Raw genomic sequence first — 27,963 nt, forward strand, 5'->3', positions numbered from 1 at the left:
TTTAGACGTTAAATAATTGCATTCGTTGAAAATATTAAAATAGTATGATATTGCATGCATGGTTTGTTAATGTGATGGTGAGTGTATACCTATATAAAACTCGGTATTTTGAGGCAATGATGACATGGTGGTTTTTTCCAATCATGCTATTTATAGCTTTTATTGTACGATAGTCAAGCTTGCTTTATTTGAAGCTTTACGTCGTCCGGTATTGACCTGTTTCCACGTCGAAGTCGAAGCGCTTAAAATGACCCCTTGGTTGAGTTTGCTATACTTGTACATGATTGTGATTGTGGTCGTAATAGATCTAACGATGTCGTCCGTCATTCGAGTTCCGATATCAGGCTGCAAAGACGGATATTTCGTATATAAGATACCACCTGGGATTTACCGTAACAAGGACGGCAGCGACCAATCTGTTTATCCTGGGGCCATGTGCCGAGCCTGCTCAGTATGTCCGGATGGTGCGGCAACACTATCGCCATGTTCGCAGACCGAGGATACAGTATGCGGCGGATGCGTAAAGCAAGGTTACGTATTCGATGAAGGCACGAAGTCTTGTCAGCCCGAATACATTATAAAAGGTCAGGCAGAACCAGAAAAACATTTTGGTTTGAACGAGTTTGGCGAAACTGCTTCGATAAACGCACCATTTCTCGCTGACTATGAAGATGGCGGCACTGGTGTAAGCGCGTCTTCGGTGGAGATGCTTCTCGGCGCTGCAGCGACTCTGTTTGCTGTCGTTGCTACGACAACAGTTGTACTCATCGTCGTGTGCGTTGTAAGTACGATCAAGCAGATAAAGACGGGAAAAAGAAAAAATGAACAAGGTAATATCTTTCTCTCGATGACCGATATCTATCAATATTGGATCGAGATTGATAAACAATTTTTAAAATTTGCATCGTATAGTACAGAGAAATCAGAATTACAAAATACAAGCTCCATGTTTGTTGTTCAAACCTTCCAGACTCTTGCAAACAGAAAATGGTCGCCTAAGAAAAACTATGGTTTGGACTACTTCATTTAACGTATGCGGAAAACAACTGCCACGCACATTATAATTGAATTATTCATTGTTAGGTTGTGGCGAAATATCAGTAAAACAGTAACAAAAACAAAAACAGTAATAAAAAACAGTATTGCAAAAAAATGGCTTATATTCATTGAAAATATTCGTAGAAATGTGTTCCTCGAGTCGTTTTTTACTCGGACATCACTAGTGAGTTCGCGATATACATTTTCGGCAGAGCTTTTGGAAAAAAACGCTATTTTTTCTGTTACAAATAGCCACCGTGACGCAACAATTTCGTTACCATTAACAACACCCATTGCACAATAGTGAAACCGAAACGTACTTTGCGCATGCGCATTCTATTCAACATACTCTTTCCAAACATACGAAAAAACGTCATCGGCAAATATTTGGGCCAGACAAGATGATGGGAAAAAACGACTTTGTCACATTTACCATTCAGCGAAACCAAGCATGAATATATTGTCAAGATGTCTGCCAACTTTAATATATATTTATTTTGTTTGACAGAATGTAAAACCGAAACACAGTTCGAGCAAGTCTATCTAAAGTTACCACTATCAGAAAGAGTTTTATGACGTCATAGCTTTATCAGTATTATCACACGATAATGTAAACGAGTTATCGCAAGTAAATTCATTTAAACAAAAAGTTTAATTCTGATGACGGTGATTCATAACAGCAATTATAATGAACCCCACTAAGTCGTATTGAATTCGGAGAAAGGTATAGACGCGATAAATAGGAAATCAGACTAGACTAGCAGTAAGCTATTTTCTGATTTCCTTTTTACTCAATATATATGTGTATTTTTCTTACCATTTGTTTTTCTGTATGGCTTACTTTTGGTTGTTTTTTGTTTTTTCAGTGTTTCTTATTGTTATTATTATTGGGTAAATAAATAAATGATTATTAAATATTACAATGCACTCGGCTTCGCCTCACACATTGTCTTGCCATACCCCGTCTTCTCATTCAATACGTAACAATCACGTTACACATGGATGCCAATAATATGGTGACAATTACCAAAATCTCATCAGTTATGTTTTTTTTTTTACTTTACAGACAAACATGTAACGTCAAAAGACAAGAAAGGCGTAGTAAATGTGAACTTCACTGAGAATGAAGAAGAAACCATCGTCTGTCCTCTTTACACTGCCAATGGCGACGCTGCGTCAACTTCCAAAAAGGGGGGCGACGAAAAGCCTTGGAACAGCCTCCTGGGCGATGAAAGAACTCCTAAAACAATATGACTTTATTTACACTGAGTTTTACACGTATTACACAGGTTCACTCCTTGTTCATTCTATAGATGTAATACTGGTCAATAAAAATGCGCTAGCTCAGACGACACTGTAAAAATTATGTATCTTTATTCGAAAATGTTGTCTTTCTACCTGTATATACGAGGCAGAGATATACTATTTGAAATTTATTGAATAATAATAATAATAATAACAACAATAATAATAATAATAATAATCAGCAACTTGAATGTAGTTGAGGGTATTTTTTTCCTGTTAGCATTCCGATTATTTTGTTGAAAATTAGTGTTGATCTGTACGTTTGACATGATGCGTGTACCAACCTAAATATACTGCCATTTCGTTAAATCGCAGTGGTCGTCGCGCAGCTAGCCTGACAAGTTGGCGTAGGTGGCGCCCTGGACTGCTGCGATCCCCAGCAGTCCAGGGCGCCACCTACGCCAACTTGTCAGGCTATCGCGCAGCGCGTGTTCGAATTTCATGTAAATAAACAATGTATTTTACACGCGTTGTATACGTCGCTGTGAGTCCCAAATTGAACAGGACGCGACACTACCACTGCCGCCCTTTAATGTGGTACTCTGAAATCGTTTCTAAAATTATGAGGTATTATAGACTAGTATGTGAAATATTTCATTACTCTCGCTTTCTTTGCCCAGGGACACAGAGACTTGCCCACGTAAATTCCTCGCGACAAAACGTAAAATGAAATACACCAGCTGAGCATGCGCGGAGCAGCATTGAAATTCCATTTTTATAGTTTTTATATAAAGTAGAAAATTTAGAAAAGTATTTTCTACTATTAAATTCCGCACTATGATATCATCCATAAATATTTATCGTGAAACATTTGATAGTCTGAATTACGTAACAAACCTTTAGGTTTTACTGCTTTTCAGCGAGTCCGAACGTTGGCGTTCATTTTGGCTTCTCGTTTGATTGTTAACGCATTTTGAACCGAATTCAAATTTCGGACTACTGCGTAGTGTTACTGCGCATACATTGGCGGGGAACTCGCTATTGGGCCACAAATCAAGCATAGTTCAAATATTTTGATAGAAAAAGGTTCAATTAAAACCAGAAACTCACTAAAATAAATTCAATGTCTTAAATGTTTTAACAATATTTAAATTTATAATAATAATATATTTTTCATGGAACCGACGAAAATTTCGAGATATGAAGAGATAATTTCAATGTAAAAATAAAAATTTTTAGAATCCTCAAACATCGCATTTCGAGTATATACGCTCAATTTATATTTCACATAACAGCACAGTTCCAAGACCGCCCTATGGACCTTCAATAATGATATCGGAGTGCAACACACGCCACTTATTAGCGTATAAGGCAGATCATAGAGCTGTATGGTAAACACTTTGGATACTCCAACACCACGCCCTCGTATTTATTTTCCATTATTAGTTATTATTATAGATAAGTATGTTCCATATAATTGACTAGTTATTAAAATATTTGTATTAACTTTGAAACTGTATTTTATTCATTTGTATTAGATTGCGTAACTAGGCAGTTATTTGGTATTGTCACCCCATGGCGTTTTGCACTACTACCCTCTGTGTTAACTTTAGGAGGAATTTCACTGTTGATTGGTCATTGACGTTGCGATGTACAGACAAATTAATCACTAGAAAATCGCGTTGTATTCAATTTAGCGAAAAAAGGCCTGAGAATAAATTTGGGTTGACCTCGTTCCCACGTAACTCCGGGCTTTTTCTCGATCATGATAAATTTACGCTGAACTTAGATCCCATCAATCAATAATCTTCAAAACGCTTCAAACTAATCGTTTGGTACCGAACATTTAAACTGCAAGACATTTTTTTATTATTATCACAATGGTTCAAAGGTCACCAGACCGTTGTGTAATCGTATTCCGTTCTTTGAAATTTATAAAATATGTTATAGTATATAATAATATATAAACATTTTAATATCTGTAAAACGTTCATGGTTTTCTGAAATTCAACGCTTTGTAGTTTAGAGTTCATTATTATTTTAAAGCGCGTCACAGCGATACGGGTCCCATGTGATGGTAGGTTTTCATTTCATGGTTGGTCCATGCGTGTACGAAATTTTCGCGCATCCCCCAGTCAGTTATCACCCCCATTTTTGAATAACCACACCTCAATATTTCTTTCCACGGCTCACAAGCTGCGAGTATGAAGAGCGCCTTCAAATACTTTTGTTTTTATGATCGCAAAATTGATGTACGCCACCACACAAAAGCATTATTTTCTCTCTCTTCTTGGTTCGGCGGTGTGTATTCCATACCATCGAGCCCAATTTCCATATAATGTACATAAAAACAAAGGCGACGATTTCATGGTTGGTCCATGCGTGTATGACAGCCAGTCAGCACTTCCATTTTTGAATAACCACACCTCATTATTTCTTTCCACGGCGCTTCGTGATATTTTTGAAGAAAAGTATTAAAAACTCGGAAGAGGCTTTGAGAAATGTTATCCGATAATGAAGTAACTGACGCCCCAATATTGTGTAATGTAATATTTTCGCTGGACTTTACTTTTCAAATGTTCCAGCATAACTGAGTTGGTTTTGTCCACCAGAGTTTCGCAATATTTCTTCCTAACGAGCTGCGATTATGAAGAGCGCCCTCAAATACTTTTGTTTTTATGGTTTGATGGGGCGGTGTGTATTCGAGCACTGTGATTCGAGGGACATGCAGAGGAAAAACTTTCTGTGAACATTTTATAGCGAATGTCGCAAATTTCATGAAAATATTACCAGTAGGGATGTTTTTACCGGGGAATTGGGGGCAGGACATCCTTTTCATGGAGGCACCTGACATTTTTGCCTCGTGTTGCAGCCATGGTAATATCAGTTATGTATGGAAGGCCCAGTTTTTAATAAAATATTACTTTGTTTTATTTCTATATTGACCCATACAAAAGGTATTATGTAACAAATGTATGATGCTACAACACTCAACCTGCAATGGGGGTGGCAGGATATCTACCTAAAACTCGCAGTATTACTTTGTTAAAGTACAGCAACTGTAGCACCAACAGCCTGCTTGTACTGTGTTCTAGTAAACTTTCTTGGTCCTACAAACATTGAACATTTACTAGAAACTCAGACCACTAACTACCATTAGCATACTTTAACAATCAGTAAACCCACGATTTCTAATGTTTCCGTCTAATAGAGCAAATATAGTGCATAGTAACATCTAGATTTGCAAAAATCGAGACTTTTTTTTATTTAAAAAAAAAATTGTCAGTTAAGCCTTTTTAGCGTTATCGCAAAAACTAACGTGACCACGGAAAAAAAATGGATTCCTTTCACTGTCACGTTAGTTTTTGCGATCACGCTAAAAGGACTGAAAACAATTATTTCTTTTTATAAAACAAAAAAGACCAGACTTTGCCAGCCTAAGAAACAGCTTGTAACAGGAATACAGATTCCATGCATAGTGCAAGTAACACACAAATCAGTATTCAGGCTTTTTTTATTCAAAGATCATGAAGACAATTACACCCAATAAAAGTCTGTATAGATATGGAACAACCCGTCAGGCTGCATCAATTAGCCAATCAAAGCATGATTAAGACCAAGTCCAACCAACTGCTACAAACACCGCCGTGTAAAACCTTACAATTGCGTTATTTGAAACAAATGATTAGAAATGTCAAAACAAATTTTTTCACAAACCCGAAAAGTTTCCATATCATTGAATACATATTACTGATTTTATACACCAATTATAAATAAGCTTATGAAAAATGATAACACACACATCAGCCATACAAAAAAAAAAAAAAACCCTGAAAACATGAAGAACATAAACTGGTTACACTATGCAAATTTAATTTGAAATTTACAAATGATTGGCATACTAATTTAATATCTTTGATTGTGGAAAAAAAAAATTGTCTGCAAAAATAACATGCTGAGAAGCTTTTTATTCAATATACAATTATGTTTGGTTTTTCATACAACATTCGCTTCCTGGCTGAGAACATTCACCCTAACCATATTTTCAATATGACCACCCCCCAGAGTCTTGTATTCTGGAACTGGTATGAACTGGTATGAACTGGTATGAGAAACAACTAAAATTTGACTCCTGCCAAATTAAAATTTACATACCCAATTATGCAAATCACTGCACTTAGTGCAGAATGTATTCATTTTGTTAATCTCGGGATCAAAAAAGAAAAAGAAATTTTGTCTTCAATATACGTGTTCTGTGTATACCGCAAATTCTAAAGCAAAACAAGTTACTGACCGACATCAAAGCAGTTTTAAATATGAAATAGAATAGATTTTACAAATAGACGCAGAAGATGGTTTGAATTCAGAACCCGTGTTTCAGCAGTTTTTATAAAATATACAAAAAAAATTACAACAGATTGAAACACCGGCTATTTTGCTTCTTAAGGTTAATAAATAATTAGTACCTATATGTGTTGACTGATACAAATATCGGCCTGCAGTGGCCTAATTTTAATCAACTAGTCAGTTAACTATTATACAAGACCAACTGAACGTTTTCTCGTAAATCTCAGCCCATTGCCAATTTTTCATTAGAATAGTTTAAGCAGTTTTCATATCCTAGTATGAACAAATACTAAATCATAGACGCTGATTTTGGGAAAACTAAAAATACCGACAGTCAAAGTTTATAATATCGGAAATAAAAAAAAATAAAAAAATAAAATAAAGAAAGTGGTTGGAAGAAAGCCGTTTTTTTGTTACAAATTAATCAATTAAATATTGGGCAGTTTATATAAAAAGACAATACATAATTGCAGTACTAAGCTCTTTTTCTTTCATCCAGCTATATATCAAAAAAAAAATCATGACTTGTTGGCTAGAAATATACATCTCAAGTGCAGTTAATAAATAGACTTACATGTAATGAAAAAAAACACAGAAAAACACTGGACATAGAATGAAATGAAGAGGTTAAAAAGAACAACCCAAGTTATTGTGGATATGGAGCAACCCAATTAATTCTTAAACCAGGCTTTCCCTGAAATTATGAAAAATCATAGAATATTGAAAAGAGGAGGATACAAACATAGACAAAAGAAAAATCTGCGAGTGATAAAATAAATAAATAGAAAAAAAAAATGTTATGTGACACATGCACATTCCAAAGAACGTGGCAATACAAAGAGGACCTCATGCTCGGCCGTATCATGAAAAGTAATATTCATTTATTCTGAGACTTCCATGTTTCTCACAAATGAAAATTACAGCATGACTGATCCTATACATACACCACATGGTATTTTTCAACAGAATTGATGTTTGTGTATTAACAGTAAATGGCAGTACCAAACAAAAAATTGAAGATAAAATTAATCCGACCGAGTAGGTTTTATTTATAGTCAAACGAACGAACGGATCAATTTTATATCTCGTAAGATGAGAAATATCCAAATTATCATGTGGTTGGATCCCAACGTCATCATACAGGGGGGGACAAATGTACTTAACATCTGTAAGTTAGAAGATAACTGTTAAAGATGGGTGGAGATAACCTTCCTATGATAGAAAGAAAAAAATAGTTAGAAGCTCCACAAGTTTCCTACTAATCAAAGAGTTCTTCTGTGGCAAATTAGTTTGACAATAAATGATGCAATATACAAACATTGCTTTTAAATTTGAATCGCATCGTCTGTGAAAATTTTATTATAATTTTGTAGATGTAAATGCTTTTTAAAAGTTTTGTTTGTTTTACTAGTATTTTTACTTTGATTAGAGGAAATTATTAGAACATGACAAAATAAAACAAAACAACATGAGTGTTATGATGAATGCCATTATTGATGGTACAGGAGAAGTGGAATTATAAGAACTGTCTGGAAGCACATTATGTGTTATATTACCCATGATGCAACAGTAACACAGGAACAGAAAGGATTTGTTAGGAAGTGTCTGATAACCATATCAATAACATGCACTGAATGAATGAAGACAAAAATGTATTAAAAAAAAAATTACATCATGAATGAATAAAATTATTAATCCATGGGAAAAAATAAAAAAAGACAAAATGTTTTAGTTTGACTGTACAACCCAGCAGTGGCGGAGGGAGCACCAGGTAAAATATGCAGGTATGTGTTGGTGAAAGGAAGCTTATCACTATGACAACCCTATTAGACTCCGGTAACATACTGCATCCCCGGGTTTTCTACACCACCGGGTCTGTAAAGAAAAACACAGGTGGAAAACAATGAAAAATGTGGGAGTTTAAAAAAAAAAAAAGTCTATAATTGCAATATTAGTTAAAGATGTGGAGTGTAAAATGCGAAAATATGTTTAGAAAATATTCACAGCAACCCAAATGTGGGGAAAAATTGCACATACGCAACTTGCATTTTAGCTTGCATAAATTCAAACCATAGATGCTATACAGTCTATGAATTGAACAATTTTGTGAAAAATGGGGGCCAAGAAAGACTAAAAAGCTAGTCTGAAAGACACTTGGTAGAAGGAAAAAAGATCTCAATTTTTTTTTCAAATATCCATTATCAAATAATTATGTTAATCATTCCCATGTTAACTGGATATAGACCAAATTAGCGAATAAGGTACGCAAATCTAAATTCAACTTGTCTAGTTGTATATACTACTAGTTACCCCAACCCTAAAACCATCCCAGCATAGGCTGTTTTTGGATAACACTGATAATTTATCACTGCATCATTCAGCCAATCAGGATCAAGCTCACTCTTGAGTGGTCCCAGAATGATGAGGTCTTTTCTGAGATAATCAAAGATAATGAGGATTTTCCTGAGCTGTCGGGATGACCAAGGTTTGACAGTATTGGACACTCCATTTTACATGACCAGATTTAGACATTGTTTATTTAAGAACAAGACTCTAATTTTTCACAGACTTAGAATTGCGAGGGAAGTAATATTTCTCCTTCCCTGCAATTGTCAGTATAATCTGATTAAGTAAGATAGCGTCACTTGCGAATTAACCAACTATTTCTATGTTATTTTGAATGTTTAACTCGCTCCCCCTGATACAACACTCCTCACTGATACAGTTGTAAGAGCATGATTCAAGAAATATTGATCGGCTTAAATTACACGATTTAGATGAATTACAAAAATAAAACTAAACAAAAAGCGTTGGTCCTCAACAGATTTCCCACCCATAATATTCAAAATACCGATCGCTTATTATGAAACTTGCAACTTCAGCAGATTGCCAGTTGCTATGCCAACAATATTTGTTGTAGGGGAACATTACTTTGAATAAAACTCAGGGGGATTGTTACACATGCTGGGAGGGGAATGTCTGTCTGATGATTGGCAAACTACCCAGGCGCCACCGAACATTCGTTTCAGTAACAGTATCAAGTTAATATCTCGGATACACCAGGTTTTTGAAAATGCTGCCAGTTGAAATAAGTGTTTCGAAACACTTGCATGTTCATTTGTAGTACAGTACAATATAGTGCATCCAATGACGAGAGGGGTTATAACACGAAAGGCATGTTGCAAGCTTCCCAATTTATAAAGAGAATTACCCCCTTTCTTTATTTGTACTCTAGGGAGTACTGTACACTGCAATGTTCTCATGCTGCGGGTTCAACATCGATGAGTGTTGTTAGTAGAGCCATCTTCCTTCCTCATCAGCATGTCATCACCATGGTTACACACTTACTTCATATATTGAAGTTCTGCTTCTTTATCTTTTGAGTATCCATTGTATGGAGGTGGATTGCCGTTCAGTGGCTCTGTGGTATCAATGTTGAATACACCGGTCGTCATTATTATCGTCGGTTTTGCTTCTTCTCTACGAAGCTGATAAGGCTTGAGTTGTGGGGTGATGCAGTAACGAAACCGCTGTAAACAAAGAGTAAAATTAAGTCAGACAATATATTAACATTTTTGTTTTCACTCTATTCTTTTGTCAGCTGTGTGGTTCCAAATCCCATCATCCTCAGTATTAAAATTTCATTCTTAGAAGAAAAGTTTTTTTTTTTTTGTGGCTGTTCCTCTTGCAACAGCTATCAGATAACAGGGACTTGACAAGCTCAACTAAGGCCAGGAAAAAAAAATTCTCAGTTTCATGGAAATTTTAAAATGAGGCGATTTTTTTTTTTGAATACTAAAATGGGGGAAATTTGAAACAAGTGCGAGTACAAGCGGCATTTTGGAATGTTTTGGAAGGAAAAAAACGTCCGAGGCGTATAGTTCAAAATGATACGTGCAAAAACGAGAAACGTATTTTTTTTTCCCCTCAGCCTAAACTCATTTCGTCAGTGTCAAATAAGAAATATTACACCAGGAAACACAAATTTAATTTCACTTACTTCTAAAAGACCTACTTCATTGAAACTGCCAGGAACCATAATCATCCTAGCAGTGGCTGCTATTGGTATGCAGATAATAGAAGACAAGGCCATGACCCAGCCTAAGCCGATGGCCCAATCAGGGTAAACATATTCACCCCAGGATCTTTCATAAGTCAGAGGACTGTAACTAACACAACTGAAGATGAAAATACTCTGTTAAAAAAAGAAACAATATATATTACAACAATGTCAATCTTTTGACAGCGGATTATGTATTACAAACCTTTTCCATTTCACTGAATTTATAATTAAATAACGACAGAAAAAAAAAAAGTGCATAATTGTAAAACCATATTATCGTCATTTCGAAATGTATTATCTTGATATGGTCCTCAACAACATCATGAGGACTGACTGAAAAATGCAGAGGGCTTGTCTGGTCACCATGTCTCTGTACTCGTACCAACGTGTCTGCCATAATTTCGAGCACCGAGTTTTGTGGGCGAGTGTACCTGTACATGTATACAGGATGTCTAACGGATACTTACTGCACAAAAGAGAGGAGTAAACACAATCCAGCATATGCGATTCCATGGATCAGGCCTCCATCCAAGCATATGTTCAAAATGTTGGTACATACGTTTAGATCCTATAATCAAGCAAAAAAAAAAAAAAATCAGAAACATGTTTTAGCTTCTCGACTAGTGAAACAATTTTCAGTTAAAGCGAGGGAGTCGTCACCTGCGCAAACGTCAGATGGCCATACCAAGTCGTTGTTTACAAACGCACGTTTACCAATGAGCCTTTGCGTTTTTAATGTGCACTGTTATTGTCATTGGGACTCAATTCCCATGCCTGTGCAGGTGACTACCCTTTTGTTTTATATAATTTGTGTAGTGTTCATGATAGGAGTACAATTTCATTTGATGTTGAATGAGCATTTGAAAGAACACAGATTTACTCACCATAGACCCAACCAATAGCAGCAGCTTCAAAGAAGGACACCCATAACAGTGCAATACCACTGGCACAATAGTAATCAAATATCTGGAACACGTACATTCCACCCTGAAATCAAATACAAATAGAAACTATGAAGTTGTGTACAAACAAGTTGACCATCACATGATAATCACATGGTGATCACATGGTCATGCATACACCTATCATGCGACAGCTAAACTTACCTCCATGATGAGAATTAAACCAACCAGGAACCAAATAAAGCAACAGCCAGCAATGAACAGAGGTTTCCTGTATTTCCCTGTTCTCAGTTGTTTCGGGAAAAGATCACAGATGGCAGTTACAAAACCTTCAACGCCAACAAACTGCCAAGATAAAAAAAACAAAAACAAAAAAAACAATCAAGACAATGCTTTTTATTAAAGGTACGTTTTTTTTTTTTTTTTTTTTTTTTTTTTTTAAATCATACCTGGTAGTGAGTAGTGGATATTTTTATTGCTTCTCACACTTGTATTCAATTAAAAAATAAGTGTAACCTGTGAAATTGTCTGCTAAAATATTTGAGCACTTTTTGTTGTTGTTAGATCTGGTTTATTCTTGAAATTTGGGGACAAAACAAAAGCAGATCTTTCGTCTTGATTTGGTTGATTTAGGTAGTCCAAAATTGGTTTTTGGTGTGATTCATAGGTCACATGGAATGATTTACATATATCTATTTTTTGTAAGTATTTGAGCAGTAGTTTTTAAATATCAATAGAAACAGAGAAGGCTACATGCTTAAAGATTGATTTACCCAGGAATTAAGCATTTTTTTTTTTTTAATTTTACAATGCATCTATTCCATGATGTGTTCAATGTTGGAAAGACGACAGACACTAATGTAGATGTCCACATGAACAATACCAACCAATTATACGCTGGCAAAAGAAAAGAGGTTATTACATCAAATCTTTATGGTTACCCTAGATGGCGCAAATACATTCTGTTTGTAATGAGGGGATTTTCAGAAATAAAAACATATCCTCTCTACTGAAGAGGATTATGTCAAGTTATGAATACCTCGCTATCCAATCCCAGTAGAATAACCATAAAGAAGAACAATATAGACCATAACGGTGCAATTGGCATCTCCGCGACCGCTGCCGGATAAGCAATAAAGGCCAGTCCTGGACCTATATGAAGTTAAGCATAATGAAGGCATCATTCTTGTGTCCTGAGTGGTGTCAACTAGACTACACTCTGTCAGTACTTGTGTTTGCATAATTATATATTCATGTAACTAAATTAACTAAACATTGAAACAAAAAATATGTATAAAAACAAAAAAGTGTGTTTACCTGATTTTGCTACTTCACCAACTGGTACATTGTATTTTCCGGCCATAAATCCCAACGTTGAGAAAATGACAAACCCACCGTATATACTTGTACCGCTATTGAAACAAGCGAATATAATACAATCCCTATTGAAGAAAAGAAAAAGAAAATGAGTAATCCTGTTTAAAATCATTTGATAATTTAAACATGTGATGTTTTTGGGACTACTTTATTTCATGTGTCAGAATACATACATTTATAACTGTGTGTTATGTCACCTCATCACTAGAATTTATTGATATGTAGTGAAACTGGTGCAGCTCAAAATGGCAGACAACCGTAAAACAGAAAACAATGAATAAGATCACTATAGTAAATGCGTCGGACATACCTTACAAAATTGTTTTTGAACTTATTATAACTTCCCAAAGCTACTAGTGTACCAAGACCAATAGAATAAGAAAAGAAGATCTGTGTTCCAGCATCAATCCAAACCTATTGCAAAAATCAAATTAAAACGTAAATTAAACAATAGTTTAATGGAATATCAAAAATCAAAAGTTTTCAAACAAGTTTTTACTTTACCTGACTGTCTTTCAAACGCTCAACATCTGGCTTCAAATAAAAAATAATCCCTTCGATAGCGTTTGGTAACGTGACAGCACGAATACACAGAATGGTAATTAGAACATATGGGAATGTAGCGGTGAAGTAGACAACCTAAAAACAAAGTAAAAGAGAAAAGTTGTTGTGAGGGCACTATACATTATACTTATTGTTGGGGTTATGGATCTATGACTTTCCTTATTAACTACATAGAATACATTGGAACCCAAATTAACATTACATATAAGGGACACTGCTAAAGAGTCCTGGGCGAGCAAATCACGCACCCAGTAAACGCAACACAATCACTCAGTAAACATTCTTCTCCTCCAATTTAAAGTTTGCAAATATGATTATAATTGAATATAAATGTAATTCAAAAATCAGTTTCAATTCCACCAAATGAGTGGGAAATTTGTTTTGCTATGCTTTAATTATTCCCCAAACATACCACACCCCAAAATCAGCTGTTTTTCTTTTCAATGCTGAATGATACAAAAGAAACGCTATGGACATGCACAGTTAATCACACGAGAAGGATTACTCCCATACTTTATGGTTGAACAACCAGGTTGTCCACAATAATTTAAACCACTTAGTGACCTTCAAAATTGGGTCCATTGATCTTTTAAAGTCATTAGACACAAAACAAAGCCATATACTGAATGTTTCAAAATAAATAGCCCACTCGAAACGGAAATCTCACCTATATTACGATTGTCCATTTCGTTATTTTTGTCCACGGTTCCTGAGAAAGCTAGTAAAGGTAACACCCACCCTTAGAGCTACCAAGGACAATGACTACTCTGGTATTTGTCACAACACAATTTGAACCAATAATAAAAATACGATGAAAAACAAAATTGACAGAGATGGAAAAATGTAGACTAAACATCACATGTTTAACCTTTTCACAACCATTTCCCTCTTTTCGTCACATTTTCAAAGTCTTGTTTTTTCTGAATTTTTTTTTTTTTTGAGTAAAACCCGACTCAAATTTTGTCTGTTGGCTCCAAACGTCTGGTGGTGGTGGTGGTTAATGAAAAATACATACCCTTCCAGTAGATTTTACGCCTTTGAAGACACACAAATAAACAGTGATCCAAGCGACTAGAAGACATCCTGCCATTGGCCAGTTCATACTACCCATATCCTCAATGCCATCTGATAATTTTAGCGCTTTTCTCCTGCAAGAAATCAACACAAAATTATTGAGTAACGTTCGAAATAGCATCCATGAATGCACTCACAATTGACTAAATCATTTGAATCGGGGAAATACCAAAATTCCTGCTCTAATTAACAACTTACAAATCAACAATTTTACCCAACCTGATTACTGCAGCTGCCCTACATGAATAAACAACCCCTATACCTTTATGAAGCCAAAATCAACTTTTTTTTTTTACAATTCACAAAATCAAACTTGCATTGTAATCAAAACATGTAGGCAATGTAGAATTAAAACTATTTGTCAAAAATAATAGCAATCCTAGAAAAATATTACAGCATTCAAATGATTGAAAAGGCATGATGGTTCAGCGTTTGGTGTACATCAAAATTCAACAAAAACATTGTTAACATTCACATAGAAATTAAACGTGCTTTTATAGTGGAAATACACATAATATTCGTTAAATCGAGGGAGTCCTCATTTGTGCGTGCATCAGAAGGCCATAGTGTCTTATTGTTTACAAATAAGCGTCTACCCATGAGCCTTTGCGTATTTTTGCATGCGTTGTTGTTGTTACTTTGGACTCAATCGCTGGAGATACGCAGGTACTCTGCTTTAATTAGCTAATAAACACCATATTTGTTCTATAAGTAGTGCATGTTTTTTTAAAAAATAAGTCATTTCAATGATTCAATCGTTGCTCCATTAGACAACTTTGGAACCCAAGCGCAGACCAACAGATCAAATTTGTTTTTGGCCTAATAGAGGCAAATACAGTATTACTTGCAATTAAAAAAAAATATACTTAATACGTACTCCCAAAATTCCACAACTGATGCAACACGTGTTGCATTAACATCTAGTGTACTGTTCAAACCCGAACTGTTACTGCTACTGATGTAGTCATCAACGCAGGCCGGAGTGTTCCACCAGTTACCGCACGTCTCCCAGGGTAGTTTCGCCGTGAATGAATGAAACATGTAGAAAAACGCCCAGGCTAAGATCACAATGTAATAGATGTTAAGCCATTGGACAATTACTGTATTCGCATAACCGATACCTGCAATCAACAAAATTAAATACCATGAAAACGTGAACTTTCTTTTGACACAGAATAATCCCAAGTTAGGGCTACAGAACCACAATATTTCGGTTTTGTCATTATTTCGTGCTTTTATTTCTTACCTTGGAAGAGAGGGCAGATCAACCATGCTGTGATGCCACCTTGACTCATGAACTGACCCAAACCAACCTCAAGAATAAGAAGAGGAGCTCCAGCCCCCAACAACATGATAAAGTAAGGAATCAAAAAAGCTCCTGTGTAGAAAAAAAAAAAAAAATTATTTAATATTGTTTTGATAGTTGTTCTTATAAAGGTTTGAATGGAAGGTAAATGTCGCCCTCATACAGAAAGAGAAGAAGAAAAAAATAGTTCATGAAAATAAATCAAAATAGAGAGAATACAAATAGCAACAATGCATACACCATTTTAAAACAATTATTTGTTTATTATTCTTGATATTGACAAGTGTTGACTGTATGATTGATAATGATTGATTGATGGCTACTAGTATTAGGAATTCTAGTCACAACTACATTCATAGACTCTGATTCAAAAAACTGAGCTAGTGCTAACCCAACATCAAAGGTATCTGACCTCATTAAATATTCATTTATTAGTCCTTGAGTAGTTATTGAAGGAACTTTAAATAGAAGGGTGTGTGAGGTTGTTATTTGAACAAAGCAAATACAAAGTCATTTTTTCAAGACAGTGTGCTTATTGCAGGTACCATTGTCATTTGTATTTTAGTAGTTAGTACTCCTGTGACAAGTTGAAAAGAGGGAATGACACCACCTCTGGTCATTAGTCAAATTTGCTTTAAAGGGTGAAAGGTCACCAAAATAAATATGTAATTAGGGCTAATATCAGTACCCTGGTGTGTACCTAGTCCAGAATTGCTGTCACATTTCAGGTAGCAGAGATTGACTGCCTCCCCCACTCAATTAATCAGTAACACCATTGTAAATGGCAAAGCAGTGTTTATAAAAAGTATTAACTTTAAAACATTATACATAGAATTCACAGTTTCCAAGGACTGAAATTCCATCAGCTGTGTGGGAATAAGGAGACAATTTTAGAAATCTGCTCCCAAAGTAACAAAAGTTTGAAAATTAAGGTAGCGAGACTATTATTTGTGTTGAAAATTACGATTTTCACATTTATTTATTAATTGATGAAATGCACCATAAACTTTCATATGATAAAGTCAATATAACATAGAATGTCATGTAAGTTGGTTAAAATATAGATTTTCTGACGGGAAGCAAGGCAGCCTCAGTAGTGTTTTCCAAAATCAACAACACAGGTTTAATCTGTGTGCCTATAAGTTTCAAAGATAAACTCAAGACAAAGCAATGTTAGGATGTGTTATCAGTAGCTATCTGACACACAGTGAGTGTTTCCAAACATTTGAGTGGTTTGTCTCCGCCCCTGTTTGTTTCACAGATTAGTCATTTGCATATGAATGTGTCAGACACAAGGTCACACAGCCACTGAAAAAAAATCATTGATTTTGGTGTTTTCATATGCCGAATTTATCCAATTATAGCTATCCCATTCCTTTATTTTTTTGGTTTCCAATAGCCTTACACATTTGGATGTCCCTACACATGGTAAAACAGACCTTGATGGGAAAACAAATTGATTGTGCCGATAAACAAGCTTGAAAATCTTTGCTGTTACTTCATGGACGTTTTCTAGGAGTTTATGTTTTTCAAAATACAAGGTTTTTAACAAAAAATAACGTATACTTATTGTCGTCGGATTAACACCAAATTTTCACAGCTTTAAGGTGACAATGAGAGGAACTTGAATGTGTCCAGACAAACTATTTCATCGATTATTTACCAACGAGTTGTGGTTTGAGTTGGGGGCAATGCGCCTAAAACAGTAATTGAAATTCAGGACACTATTTTTTAAAACGCGTTGCTTGAATAAAACTAACCAGACACATTCAATTTACCAGACTATTGAACAACTAGGAAAAGTGAAAAAAATACTTCTTATCGCCAGCATAAATGCGTAATTATTTTTTTTACAGAAAAAGTAATTTTTCACCTTTGATTGAGTAACGCGTCGTAGATTGCAGATACGGGCATGCAAAATACACTTGTGAAAAGCTTGAAGTCTGGCGATTCTAAAAATATATACTTTCCCCGGGTCTATTTGTAGTCATTTAGTCACAATTAGAAGATGAAAACAAGTATGCAAATAATAGTCCCGCTACCTTAATTGTGATCATATTACTAACTCCCAGTTACATTCTTTTTCAGAGGGGATGAGCATTTTCTAACCATAATAGTCTTTTACATAGCGTGAACAGATGTCACTAAATCTTGAAGGTCAGCTCTGCAGGCTATTATATTATTTGTATTTATAGTTATATCATATTTTTACATAAGTGCATTGACCGGAACAAAATTTTTTAAACGTTTTGTGTTAAGCAATGACATTTTTTAAAGAGAAGATGGCATTCTTTCCATCACAGGGAGATTGGAATTTTAAAAGTCACATAGCGATCAACTTTCGATATTTTGTTTAACCTTTCGATTGTTTTGTTTTTATTATACTGAACTGATAGACAGGATCACTTTTCATTTTTGGTTTTAAATTAGCACCCCCAATATAGAGAGTAATCCATCAAAATAAGTCAGTGTTATTATGTAAATGGCGTAACAGCACGACATATATGACAAATATAAGGGTGAAAAAACTTTGACCAGATTTCAAGTAATGGCGACAACCCTTAAATTTGCTGTAAATAAGTCCAAAACATCAATGGTAGTCAGATTAGCGTCTACATAAAATCAATGCTTTTACGAAAGCGTCAAAAGAATTAAATTACAAATAAACTGGTCTGGTAACAGCCTGGAGAGGCGAAGAGAAAAACAACTTTTTTTCCCCTGGCAGCATGCCAATAACCCATGTATTGGTAAACAAGGTAAGGTGGAAATTTACGACAGCTGTTGTAGTTAGACGCATTGTTTTCAGAGAGGGAGGTTCGGTGACCTACATTTTGGCAAAATCACTTTTAATTGCTTTCCAGCGTTAGTGTCCACTCACTTAAATCAAGACAAAAGAAGCGCTGATGGTCAGACTCCAAATTCAGACCGTGCAAAAGAAATATGAAAAGCACACCTTAATTACCCTAATTATGCAAGAACTATTTCTAGCTCACATGTCATTTTTAAGAGACAAGTCCATTCCTTCCATCAAGCATCACAAAATTTATATGAATTATACATTTGTTGATTGAATGTCATTGCCACCTGACAGATATAAATGCCAACTTCCTCTATACATTGTGTCTACTGGCAGGCGAACACTGCCCTCACAGTGAACAGTATCATCCCTATGTCACATGATGTCAAATGTCAATACAACTGGGACCTCCTGAGATGATTATTTACTGCTCTTCATCTGCAGCAGTAATCAACTCACAGCCATTTATAGAGAGCAGGTGACACTAATTTTGCAAAGGAGGTCATGCCAGACAAGCCTGAAATAAAAGATCACACACTGTGGAATTTTTTACTCAAAAATTTCTATTGATACTAAGATTCAAAATAAAATTGCAACCTTTTTTTTATGCAAACCACATGCGCAAAAACATGATCCAATTGAATTTGTCCATTTTAGTTGATCTAGGACCAAACTGCAATACATTACCTAACAGGAAATGACATCATGGATTTATGAGGCATGGGAAATTCTCACTTGACCTTCTGAAAGTTTTTAATTCTCACTTGAGCTTTTCAAAGTTTTTACAGTTTTCAGAAGTAGGGGTGTGGCATTTGTGTCGATGTCAATACTCTAACAGGAACACGACTTGGAGGTTAAGGAAGTTTTTTTATGCTTCAGCTCAAAAAAATCACTTTAGAGACGTATAATCAATGAAATACTTTGAAAAGCACCCAAAAAATTACAATTTTTATGGTAATAAATTTTTGTGATAACTCAAAATTTTGTTTGGGCACATGTGGGTAACAAAATAATATGTGAATATGAAATGGGCTCTCAATATATGTAGATTTAAAAATTATTTTAAGGGTCATATTTCATTATCTGGCCAAGGACAAATACATTACCATCTATAAATAAGTGGAAAGTAATTAACAAGATATTCACTCAAATACAAAACTATCATGGAATTATTTTTTAATGTGGCAATGTTATCAGCAATCTTCGATAGACATTCAATTGTCAATTCATAATGAACAAAATGTCAGTCTGCATATAAAAAATGTACAGGTAATATTTTTAACAGTTTAATTTTTAAAATTTAATGGCATTAATGAAGACAAAATTTCACCCATGTCAGTGTGTCGTAAGACCTAAAGACAAATTTTCATTGCCAACAAATTTCATGATTTTTTAAAGAAAATGACAGCGGCCTTAAAATCATTAATAATTTAATCCAGTGAAAAATTAAATCTATAAGAGCATGCTGAAGTGATCTCAATAGTCAATTTGTTAACCCTTTCACCACCAGTTTCCTCTATTTATCACAAATTCATAAAATATCCTGTTTATAGTCCGCACTTTCCTGTTTATAGTCCGCACTTTCCTTCAGAAGATTAAGACAAAAAAAGTCAAATTTTTTGAGTAAAAACTGAAAATTGACTTAAATTTTCTCTGTCCGCTCCAAAATTATGGTTTATTTCCAGAAATATTGAAGAATATAAAAGGAAAGTGAAGAAAAATTTTGATGAAAAAGTCTGGTGGTGAAAAGTTTAACCTAACAACATTTCCACCAGCAAATAACAGCACTGATTCACCTGTAACATTTTAATGGTTTCACTACTTTTCTACTTACTACTGTATTACTGAAATTGTTTATCTGTATATTCCAGTACTTCAAATAGTAGGACATAGCGATACAGAATATTTTTCTTGCAGGGTCGGAATCTAGCAGTGGATGAGAATTTTGGCATATTCTTGGCCAGGTCATTTTTATCTCCTTTTCAAATATTAAGCAATTAACAGTGACTATTACTGACATATGGACAGACGAATGAACACAGTGATCCACTAAGCTGCTCATGATACTCGAAAGCAGGATCATTTCTAAATTTTAAATTGTGACTTTAATCATTTCAATCAGTAAGCTGCCAAATACACCCACATGATACAGGTAGCCTGTACCACATTCATTTTAAAAAATCCTCCTGACTCTCGACACTATACAAAGGTGAAACACTCAGGTATGCAAGGTCAAATTTTAAAATGTCATCTGTCAACGTTAAACTATTGAACCTTCGAAACTCGCGGCGACAAACAGGTTTACCCTGGAACTTTACGCAGACCATCAATCATGCCGTACACTCCAACAACTATAATGCAACAATCTACAAATTTTAAGATTCTTTATTTTGCATTAATTGACTCGTGCATCATGACCAGTAGTAGGGGACGATGAGAATTCCTATGTATAAAGTGTGGTGTGATAGACGCAGACAATCTAGAGCACCTTTCTAGAGGCAGTCAAAGCTAGTGAACCAGTTCTAACCAATTCATTGAATCCGTCTTACTTTAGAACCCTGCCATTGTATTTAAATGAGTCCTTGCATAAAGACAAGGCATTCCTTTATTAAAGAGGCTCGATTATATGTACCTGTGTATCAAAGAACATGTAGTAGGTGGCAACCTTGAAACTTGAAAAAAAATCCATAATTTAATGAGAAGTTCAGAAGGGAATGTTACAAGTACAAAGTTAACTTTTCTGTAGATATAGTTTGTTACGACTATACTGTACGAGTCCAGGGCGTGACTGACATAACCAGAGTACAATCATACATTTTTCAAGGACTCGCATCAAGTAACCTCAGTGAATCTCATTGTCAGTGGAACAATGGTTGCGTCAGTGGTTTTAAATCAGGAAGGTCTGTAAGCACTGATTTAAAAATTTTATGTCAGCTATTATATTCAAGGACTGAAAGCCGAAATGAATGTGCAAAAATGGTGTCAGCAAGTGTGTTGAATTAAGGGGTTGTCCCATATTTTATGTTTTTGAAGCGGCAGTCAGTCACGCATTTCAGAAAGTAACTGAAAATCGGTTCATGACACAATAACATGCAAACATACATGTCCATACATTGCGAATTATCAAGTCTTTACACTGTCACAGGGCATTCTTTTATACTTTTAGAAGCGGAACATGTTTTTAGGCTAACCTCGCAAGAGAGGGGGCATAACCTTTTTGGGGCACCCTTTGACATCTACAGTAAACTATCTCACAGTGTACGACTATAGTCGAGCTGCTTTTTATCAACAGAACAGTACGTCCATTCAGGTAATCAAGTTAGGTATTAAGTTGTTTACCTTGGGTAATCAAAATTTCAAAGGTACACCATTTTGGTGTTGTGGAAAATACCACTCCTATAACTGAGCTATAAAACTTTTACTGCCTTATGAGCAACATACCTATATAGGTCATAGTTCAATTTCACAAGAAACTGTCCAGACTTCTAATTGCAAGCACAATAGCTTTCATGCTTTTCTATCAATGCTTGGTTTATGTAGAATAAGAAGCAACTGGTTTGAAACAGTCCCTGAAGGAAACATGTTCAGTTATGATTGAAATGGTAACCATGACAACATGCACAAAACCTCTAGGGGCAAGTCTTGCCTTAAATCCCCCCCTCACCCAAATACATAATTTTCAAGCAATAATATTTAAGACTGACGGCCGTTGAATGGGATAGGCCAAAAGGTCACCAGTTTGCCTTCTCCATGCTGTTTTCACGATGAAAATCGAGCGAACGTTGTAAATACGGCTGGAATTTACATGCAATCTGCTAATATATTTGTTTATTTTCTGTGCATATACATTTCGTTCGTATTTACTTCTTTCTTTCGTGATCGGAAGACGATTATTAAAAATACAGCTGTAAATTGAAACCACTGTAGTTGCGTATCGTGAGCAATAAGTGGCAACAATGTCGGGCGACAATGAATTCAGGCGATTGACACATTGCCATGAATACACTTGATAACTGCTTGCAGACTTCCAGTGGTCATTGTTTATGTTTGGACTCTTGAAACAATAGCAAAATAAAGTGTTGGGCAACTACTCTTTTGTTTAGGCTTGGGAAGAACAATGCAAGCTTTTTACAAATAATTTCAGCTGGAAGTACGTTGGCGGGCGGGTGTTGAGAGTTACTAGGCGGACGTAAAACTTGATGGGCCGCCCACCTAAAACCCCTTGTGGAGAACACTGGTCACCATATATTTTCATTGTCGGCAACCAAATACTATATTTGCTCATTAGTGCTGCATCTGTTTGTGTAAAATACAGATACGCTTCTGTGGTTAAAATAAGTTTCAACGATTAGGCATATGATAATTGTAATTTTTTTGTTTATATGCGTTTCTATTGGAGATGCACTTCTAATAGAGTAAATATGGTATGAGCATTCCATAATTAGCCAACACTGCCTTTACAACATATACTGACCGGATATTACACTGAAAGCTGAAAGGTGAGAGGGCAGCGCAGAAAGCTATTGAATAAAGCAATGATGAAACAAACTTTAGCTTCAATGAATTAAACTTTTTTCACATGAATGCAGTAAATACCGATAATTATGATGTGAACACTTAATTGTAGTCTCGGATACAAAAGGGCCCTTCATAAATTTAAGTGAACTTCTTTGGGAGCGGGGTACGAGTAGAATAAATTACGTTGCTTGGGCCCAATTATATACTGAGATTTGTACTTCCATCTAGTCTCACTGGAGTACAGCGTCATGATGTCATAAATCTAAACGAAATAGGGGTGTGTATTGGCAGAATCACAAACTCAGAAAGTAATGCTCAAAGCTTAATCAACATTTTTCATATTATTAGTTATTTGCATTAATTATTAATATTCACATGACAGTTTGTCCTTAGGGGGGTTGTGAATATTTCTGGCAACCAGCTGGTCTAGACAGACCACGGCTATTAAATGAGAAGTGATTACTGGACTTTACATCGTTACATCAATGATCACGTTAATAAGCAGGTGCCATATCATACGAAACGAGACTAGTAAATGACACGATACAAGGGGAAAAATAATCCTGGTCATTCTAGTGCACTTTTATTGCAAAACATTTTTATTTGCTCGGGGTTAAGCGTACTGTTAAACCTGTAATGGAAATTTCCATAGATACGTGGCATAAAAGAGTGTCTACTTAATTAGTACCTGCTAAGACAAGGAATGTGTCAAGTGTACATATGAAAGAGCAATAATCCCAACATTTTAAGTACTTTTGTCTTCTGCCTTAACAACATTTAGTAGTTGACGTCATTACTCAAGATGATGTGTTGTTACTTTTAATTTCAACACTCCCACTAATAGTAAAAATGGTCCACCCCTTAAAACCAATTCCAGGCAGTAAAGGCTTCCATTCTGAATAAGGTTTCCCGCCAAGTCAGGTGAAGTGTTTGCTTAGTAAACAAACAACCACCAACTCAATTACCACTCCAGTTGTCATAATCACTTTTCACAAAAGCCATACATCATAAAAAAAGGGAAGGGGTGAAAATAAAAATAAAAAAAAAGCGCAAACGAAATGTTTACTAGCATTTCATTATTTAATTTCATGCGCTTGCAACCAATTTTTGCCATTTTCAAAAATCTGTAAATGTAGCAGAGAAAACGAGGGCTCCAAGTTAAAGAAGGAAGCAGACATGCACTTTAGAATGATGTAATTATATATCCAGATTTTTCTAAAGGTTGCGTGAGAACGCTACTGTGAACATTCCTAAAACATTGTGATCCAAAACACTCCTTTGAACACAGGGTGCAGTCAAGTGGGTATGGCCTGACCAATTCATATTAAAATCAGTCGGAAGATGATTGTAGGTACTAGTTTAGTACACTCGTATACAACTTTCCCACGAAAACAAAACATTATATGTACATATGGTTAATTCATTGTTATAATAATTGTGCTCTAGTGTTTATTTACAATTATAGAGGGAGTCGCTACCTTATAATGCTCCTCCAGGGGGAACCCTGCCTTACCAAAGAAATTCATAAATATCATGCTGAAATACAGAGTAAGGCATCAATAGTTTTACTATAATATTCCCTTCCCCACATTCATCCCTGAATGCCATCAATAACACAGGGAAGGCATCCTAGTAATACAACACCACCAAGTGGAATCCAGTATTGTTGGTATCTCATAATATACCACATTCATTCCACATAGTTAGGAAGCTACATTTGCATACTTTGTAGGAGGGCTGGGCAGTGACCTCACTTATATGTTAAACATATACAGCTGGAAGGTCAACAAGGATGGGTGAATAACACATACACTTATTTCTGAAAATATTTTTACAGCCAAAAATTGTTTTATCTACAAGTATCAATATTGTAAGACAACTTTCACCCCGTTAACAGTAGTGGGCAAAATATGTTGGAATGAAACCAACTGTAGTTTTCAGGAATGCAAGCCACAATTAAATTAGTCAACCATTTTCGAGAAAAACAACAAGATTGAGTTACTGTCGCAATATGATAAAAAAAAGATTTAGGCATAATTGAAAAAAATTGAAATCAGAGATTGCTATCTCAGTCAAACATCCTGACAAAAGTTATGACCCCTGTGAGAATGGATGCCGAACCAATACGAAAGAGGCTAGCAAAAACGAATGAACCTGAAAATCCATATATCCTGAACCCAATTGTACCATAGATTTCACCACAGTTGTACAAGAACAATTACTTTTGACAGCTGATATCTAGCGAGTCTCTGACATTTTTGTTCTTATGGTACACTTGGTTTAAGGTAGAAGCTAATCACGCATCTTATGTCATGCGTTTGTGTCCAATATACTAATGTTATGATCTTCCCAAGCAAATACCTCAATTGAAAAACAAAACACAAACATTTCCCACAGCTACTCTCAACACAACAAATGCATTCCCAACATCTTTATAAATATTTATGTATTTCAATGGCAGTTGAAACAAACAAGCCAATCAACAAGCAGTGTACAATGAAGTCAATTGAAAACATTCCAATGTTATTCAATTGGTCAATAGAAACATCTTGTCTCAGTTTAAATTATAAAATTTATAAAATTTTATAAAAATGAATGCAATGTCTTTGTTGCGCCAAGAGTAAACTCAGGAAGAGAAGATTCACTTATTTTGACAAACATATCAGTACTTGACAACTATCTTGCGAGTGTGTTGTGATAGGGTTGATAATAATAACTCTACTAGTTAATACTATCTACCCTCCCTCTCATAATGAACTGCATAATTACACATTCACATTGAGGTCCTACGGATTGTTATCAAAACATGGAAATTCAGTAAAAAGCTGCATCTCGGCTCTGATTTTTCTCAATAACTACAAAACAAAGTTTCCTCTAATCCAAATTTATTAGAAGTACGCAATGATTATAATTCTAAAGGAATTAAACCAATGCCACTTTATAAAAGTGCTAAAACATGTATTCAAGGGAACTGTTTTATTTTATATAGTGTTTGCATGAATTATTCAGGTCATACCACGAGACTGGACTTGTTTGGAAAGTTGCCCAAAAAGCATTGTCCTGATACAACCTCGTACATAATGAACTGCTAGCCAAGCTATTATAGTGAAAGTCCACATTGTTCCCCTCCCAAAAGAATGAAAAGAGCTGGTCCCTGCGCATTCTTAACAACCACTGCGAAAACGAAAACAAACTCTAGCATGCTAGGCACGGTCTCACCATCAGACATGACAAACGCAGATGGAAATACTAGGTTATTTATAGCTTTGCTCATGATATATGCGCACCCAATCGAATCCTACTTTCGTGTTAAATATTAAGTACATATATTTTTAGTATGATAAATACAAGCAGGGGCGTGCCTTTCAAAGGAAATTTCCTACATGTCACTGTGACTAAAACACCGGCCATGCAGTGCATAACAACACAGATGTAAACAACATATATGTACAGACAAGCTTTTAATGTGCATCTCAAACCGATATGTAGTGCTAGAAACAATGTTTGCATGTTATTACTTGAATTCAAGCCGCATCATTTTATTGTCGGCGAAACCTTGAACAAGTTGACAATGGCAACAATGCTTTGATTAAGGAAAGGTGTGTACTTTTATTTTGTAGGAATCTTATTTAGTCTTTTGTATTGTTGATTTTCTGTCAAAGCAAGCCAAAGGCGCGAATGGACGGCGATCCAGCGAAAGCATTGCAAGGCAAAAAAACACTGACGTGCGATAAAGAGCCATAATAACATGTTACCAGAAAAAATCGGTAGTTGAAGATTTTTGACTGTGTTATCGAGGTCGATACAAGTCTAGCTAATACCATTTTAACCTATTGCTCCAATCTGGCAGTCAATGGGGCCAAACTAAGGAAAACAGGGACATATAAATACTTCTGAACTCAACATTTATGGTCATCGGCCGGGGCCCGCGTGCGTACGTGTATATATATAAAGCCGGCCACGTGATAACGATGCCTGTGAACGAATGCATGCTCGAAATGTGAAAATAAAAATACACATTCAATACACACGGCTGCAGTCAATCAATCAATTAATTACAATATATATTTATATACACATTTAAAAAGACACTTTACCTCCTCCATTCTTGTAACACAGATAGGGAAATCGCCAAATATTACCCAACCCGACGGAGAATCCGATCAACGCTAATACAAAATCAGCCTTCCCGATCCACTGCTCACGCTCAATCTCATCCTCTTTTTCATCTTCCTTTCCCGTCTCGACATCTGAGTATTGGACATCAACCTTATCCTCTACGTTTGGTTTCATTTCCATGATTTCCAAGTTTCGGTGACAACTATTATAAACACGTCTTCAATATACCGGGAGGCGAGAGTGTATGTGTCTATTTCGCGTAGCATGGGATTATGCAAATTAACATTTTTCGCGCTGCTCGGCGAAACCATTTTTCTAAAGGGAAAGTGAACCGTCAATACTAAAATTACACGTGATTGACTTTTACCAAATAAAATAAAATAAAAGAAAACACATTCTAATCTATTTATCAATAAGTTTTAACATAAATGTACTACAAAATAGTCATGGAAAATTGAGCTCATTGCAATAGCTTTGAGGTAACAACCCCCTCAAACATGAAGATGAATCATGCAAATGACAAACTTTCTATGAATGAATGCGAGCGTATGTAAAGGTACTGTCAGATTAATAATACTTTGGCGACATACATTGTAAAAAATGCAAATTACGT

General features: G+C 35.4%; 2 protein-coding genes across 3 annotated transcripts; one reads left to right on the forward strand and one right to left on the reverse strand.

The window, feature by feature from the left end:
* Positions 1 to 162: 162 nt before the first annotated feature.
* Positions 163 to 2,401, forward strand: LOC100374888 (uncharacterized). Its single transcript, XM_002738571.4, has 2 exons — positions 163 to 830; positions 2,105 to 2,401. The coding sequence occupies exons 1-2, from the start codon at positions 248 to 250 to the stop codon at positions 2,290 to 2,292; spliced, it is 771 nt and encodes a 256-aa protein (XP_002738617.1). The 5' UTR covers positions 163 to 247; the 3' UTR covers positions 2,293 to 2,401.
* A 3,378-nt stretch (positions 2,402 to 5,779) lies between these two features.
* On the reverse strand, positions 5,780 to 27,644 carry LOC100375041 (sodium- and chloride-dependent taurine transporter-like). 2 transcript variants are annotated; one of them, XR_014929617.1, is made up of 14 exons: positions 27,329 to 27,643; positions 15,857 to 15,988; positions 15,488 to 15,731; positions 14,552 to 14,684; positions 13,477 to 13,611; positions 13,283 to 13,386; positions 12,913 to 13,037; positions 12,635 to 12,747; positions 11,800 to 11,940; positions 11,578 to 11,680; positions 11,161 to 11,261; positions 10,631 to 10,825; positions 9,842 to 10,160; positions 5,780 to 8,505 (listed from the first exon to the last, which is right to left on the reverse strand). XR_014929617.1 is itself a non-coding variant. In XM_085499782.1 (14 exons), the coding sequence occupies exons 1-14, from the start codon at positions 27,528 to 27,530 to the stop codon at positions 8,457 to 8,459; spliced, it is 1,959 nt and encodes a 652-aa protein (XP_085355908.1). In that variant the 5' UTR covers positions 27,531 to 27,644; the 3' UTR covers positions 5,780 to 8,456. The 2 variants fall into 2 exon arrangements, 1 of the variants encoding a protein (XP_085355908.1); XM_085499782.1 differs by having other exon boundaries at positions 9,979 to 10,160; positions 27,329 to 27,644.
* Between the last annotated feature and the right edge of the window lie 319 nt (positions 27,645 to 27,963).

The sequence above is a fragment of the Saccoglossus kowalevskii genome, chromosome 1 (genome assembly GCF_978046115.1).
Source record: "Saccoglossus kowalevskii chromosome 1, keSacKowa6.1, whole genome shotgun sequence".
In the NCBI taxonomy this organism is placed as follows: Eukaryota; Metazoa; Hemichordata; class Enteropneusta; family Harrimaniidae; genus Saccoglossus; species Saccoglossus kowalevskii.

Excerpts from the sequence above, each read along its gene's own strand:
- LOC100374888 (XM_002738571.4), top strand. The coding sequence starts at position 248 with ATGACCCCTTGGTTGAGTTTGCTATACTTGTACATGATTGTGATTGTG. Across the intron at positions 831-2,104 it reads AAAAAGAAAAAATGAACAAG|ACAAACATGTAACGTCAAAA; the intron begins GTAATATCTTTC and ends TTTACTTTACAG.
- LOC100375041 (XM_085499782.1), bottom strand. The coding sequence starts at position 27,530 with ATGGAAATGAAACCAAACGTAGAGGATAAGGTTGATGTCCAATACTCA. Across the intron at positions 13,038-13,282 it reads TTCAAAAACAATTTTGTAAG|GGATTGTATTATATTCGCTT; the intron begins GTATGTCCGACG and ends TTTCTTCAATAG. Across the intron at positions 8,506-9,978 it reads GCAGAACTTCAATATATGAA|ACCCGGTGGTGTAGAAAACC; the intron begins GTAAGTGTGTAA and ends TTTTCTTTACAG.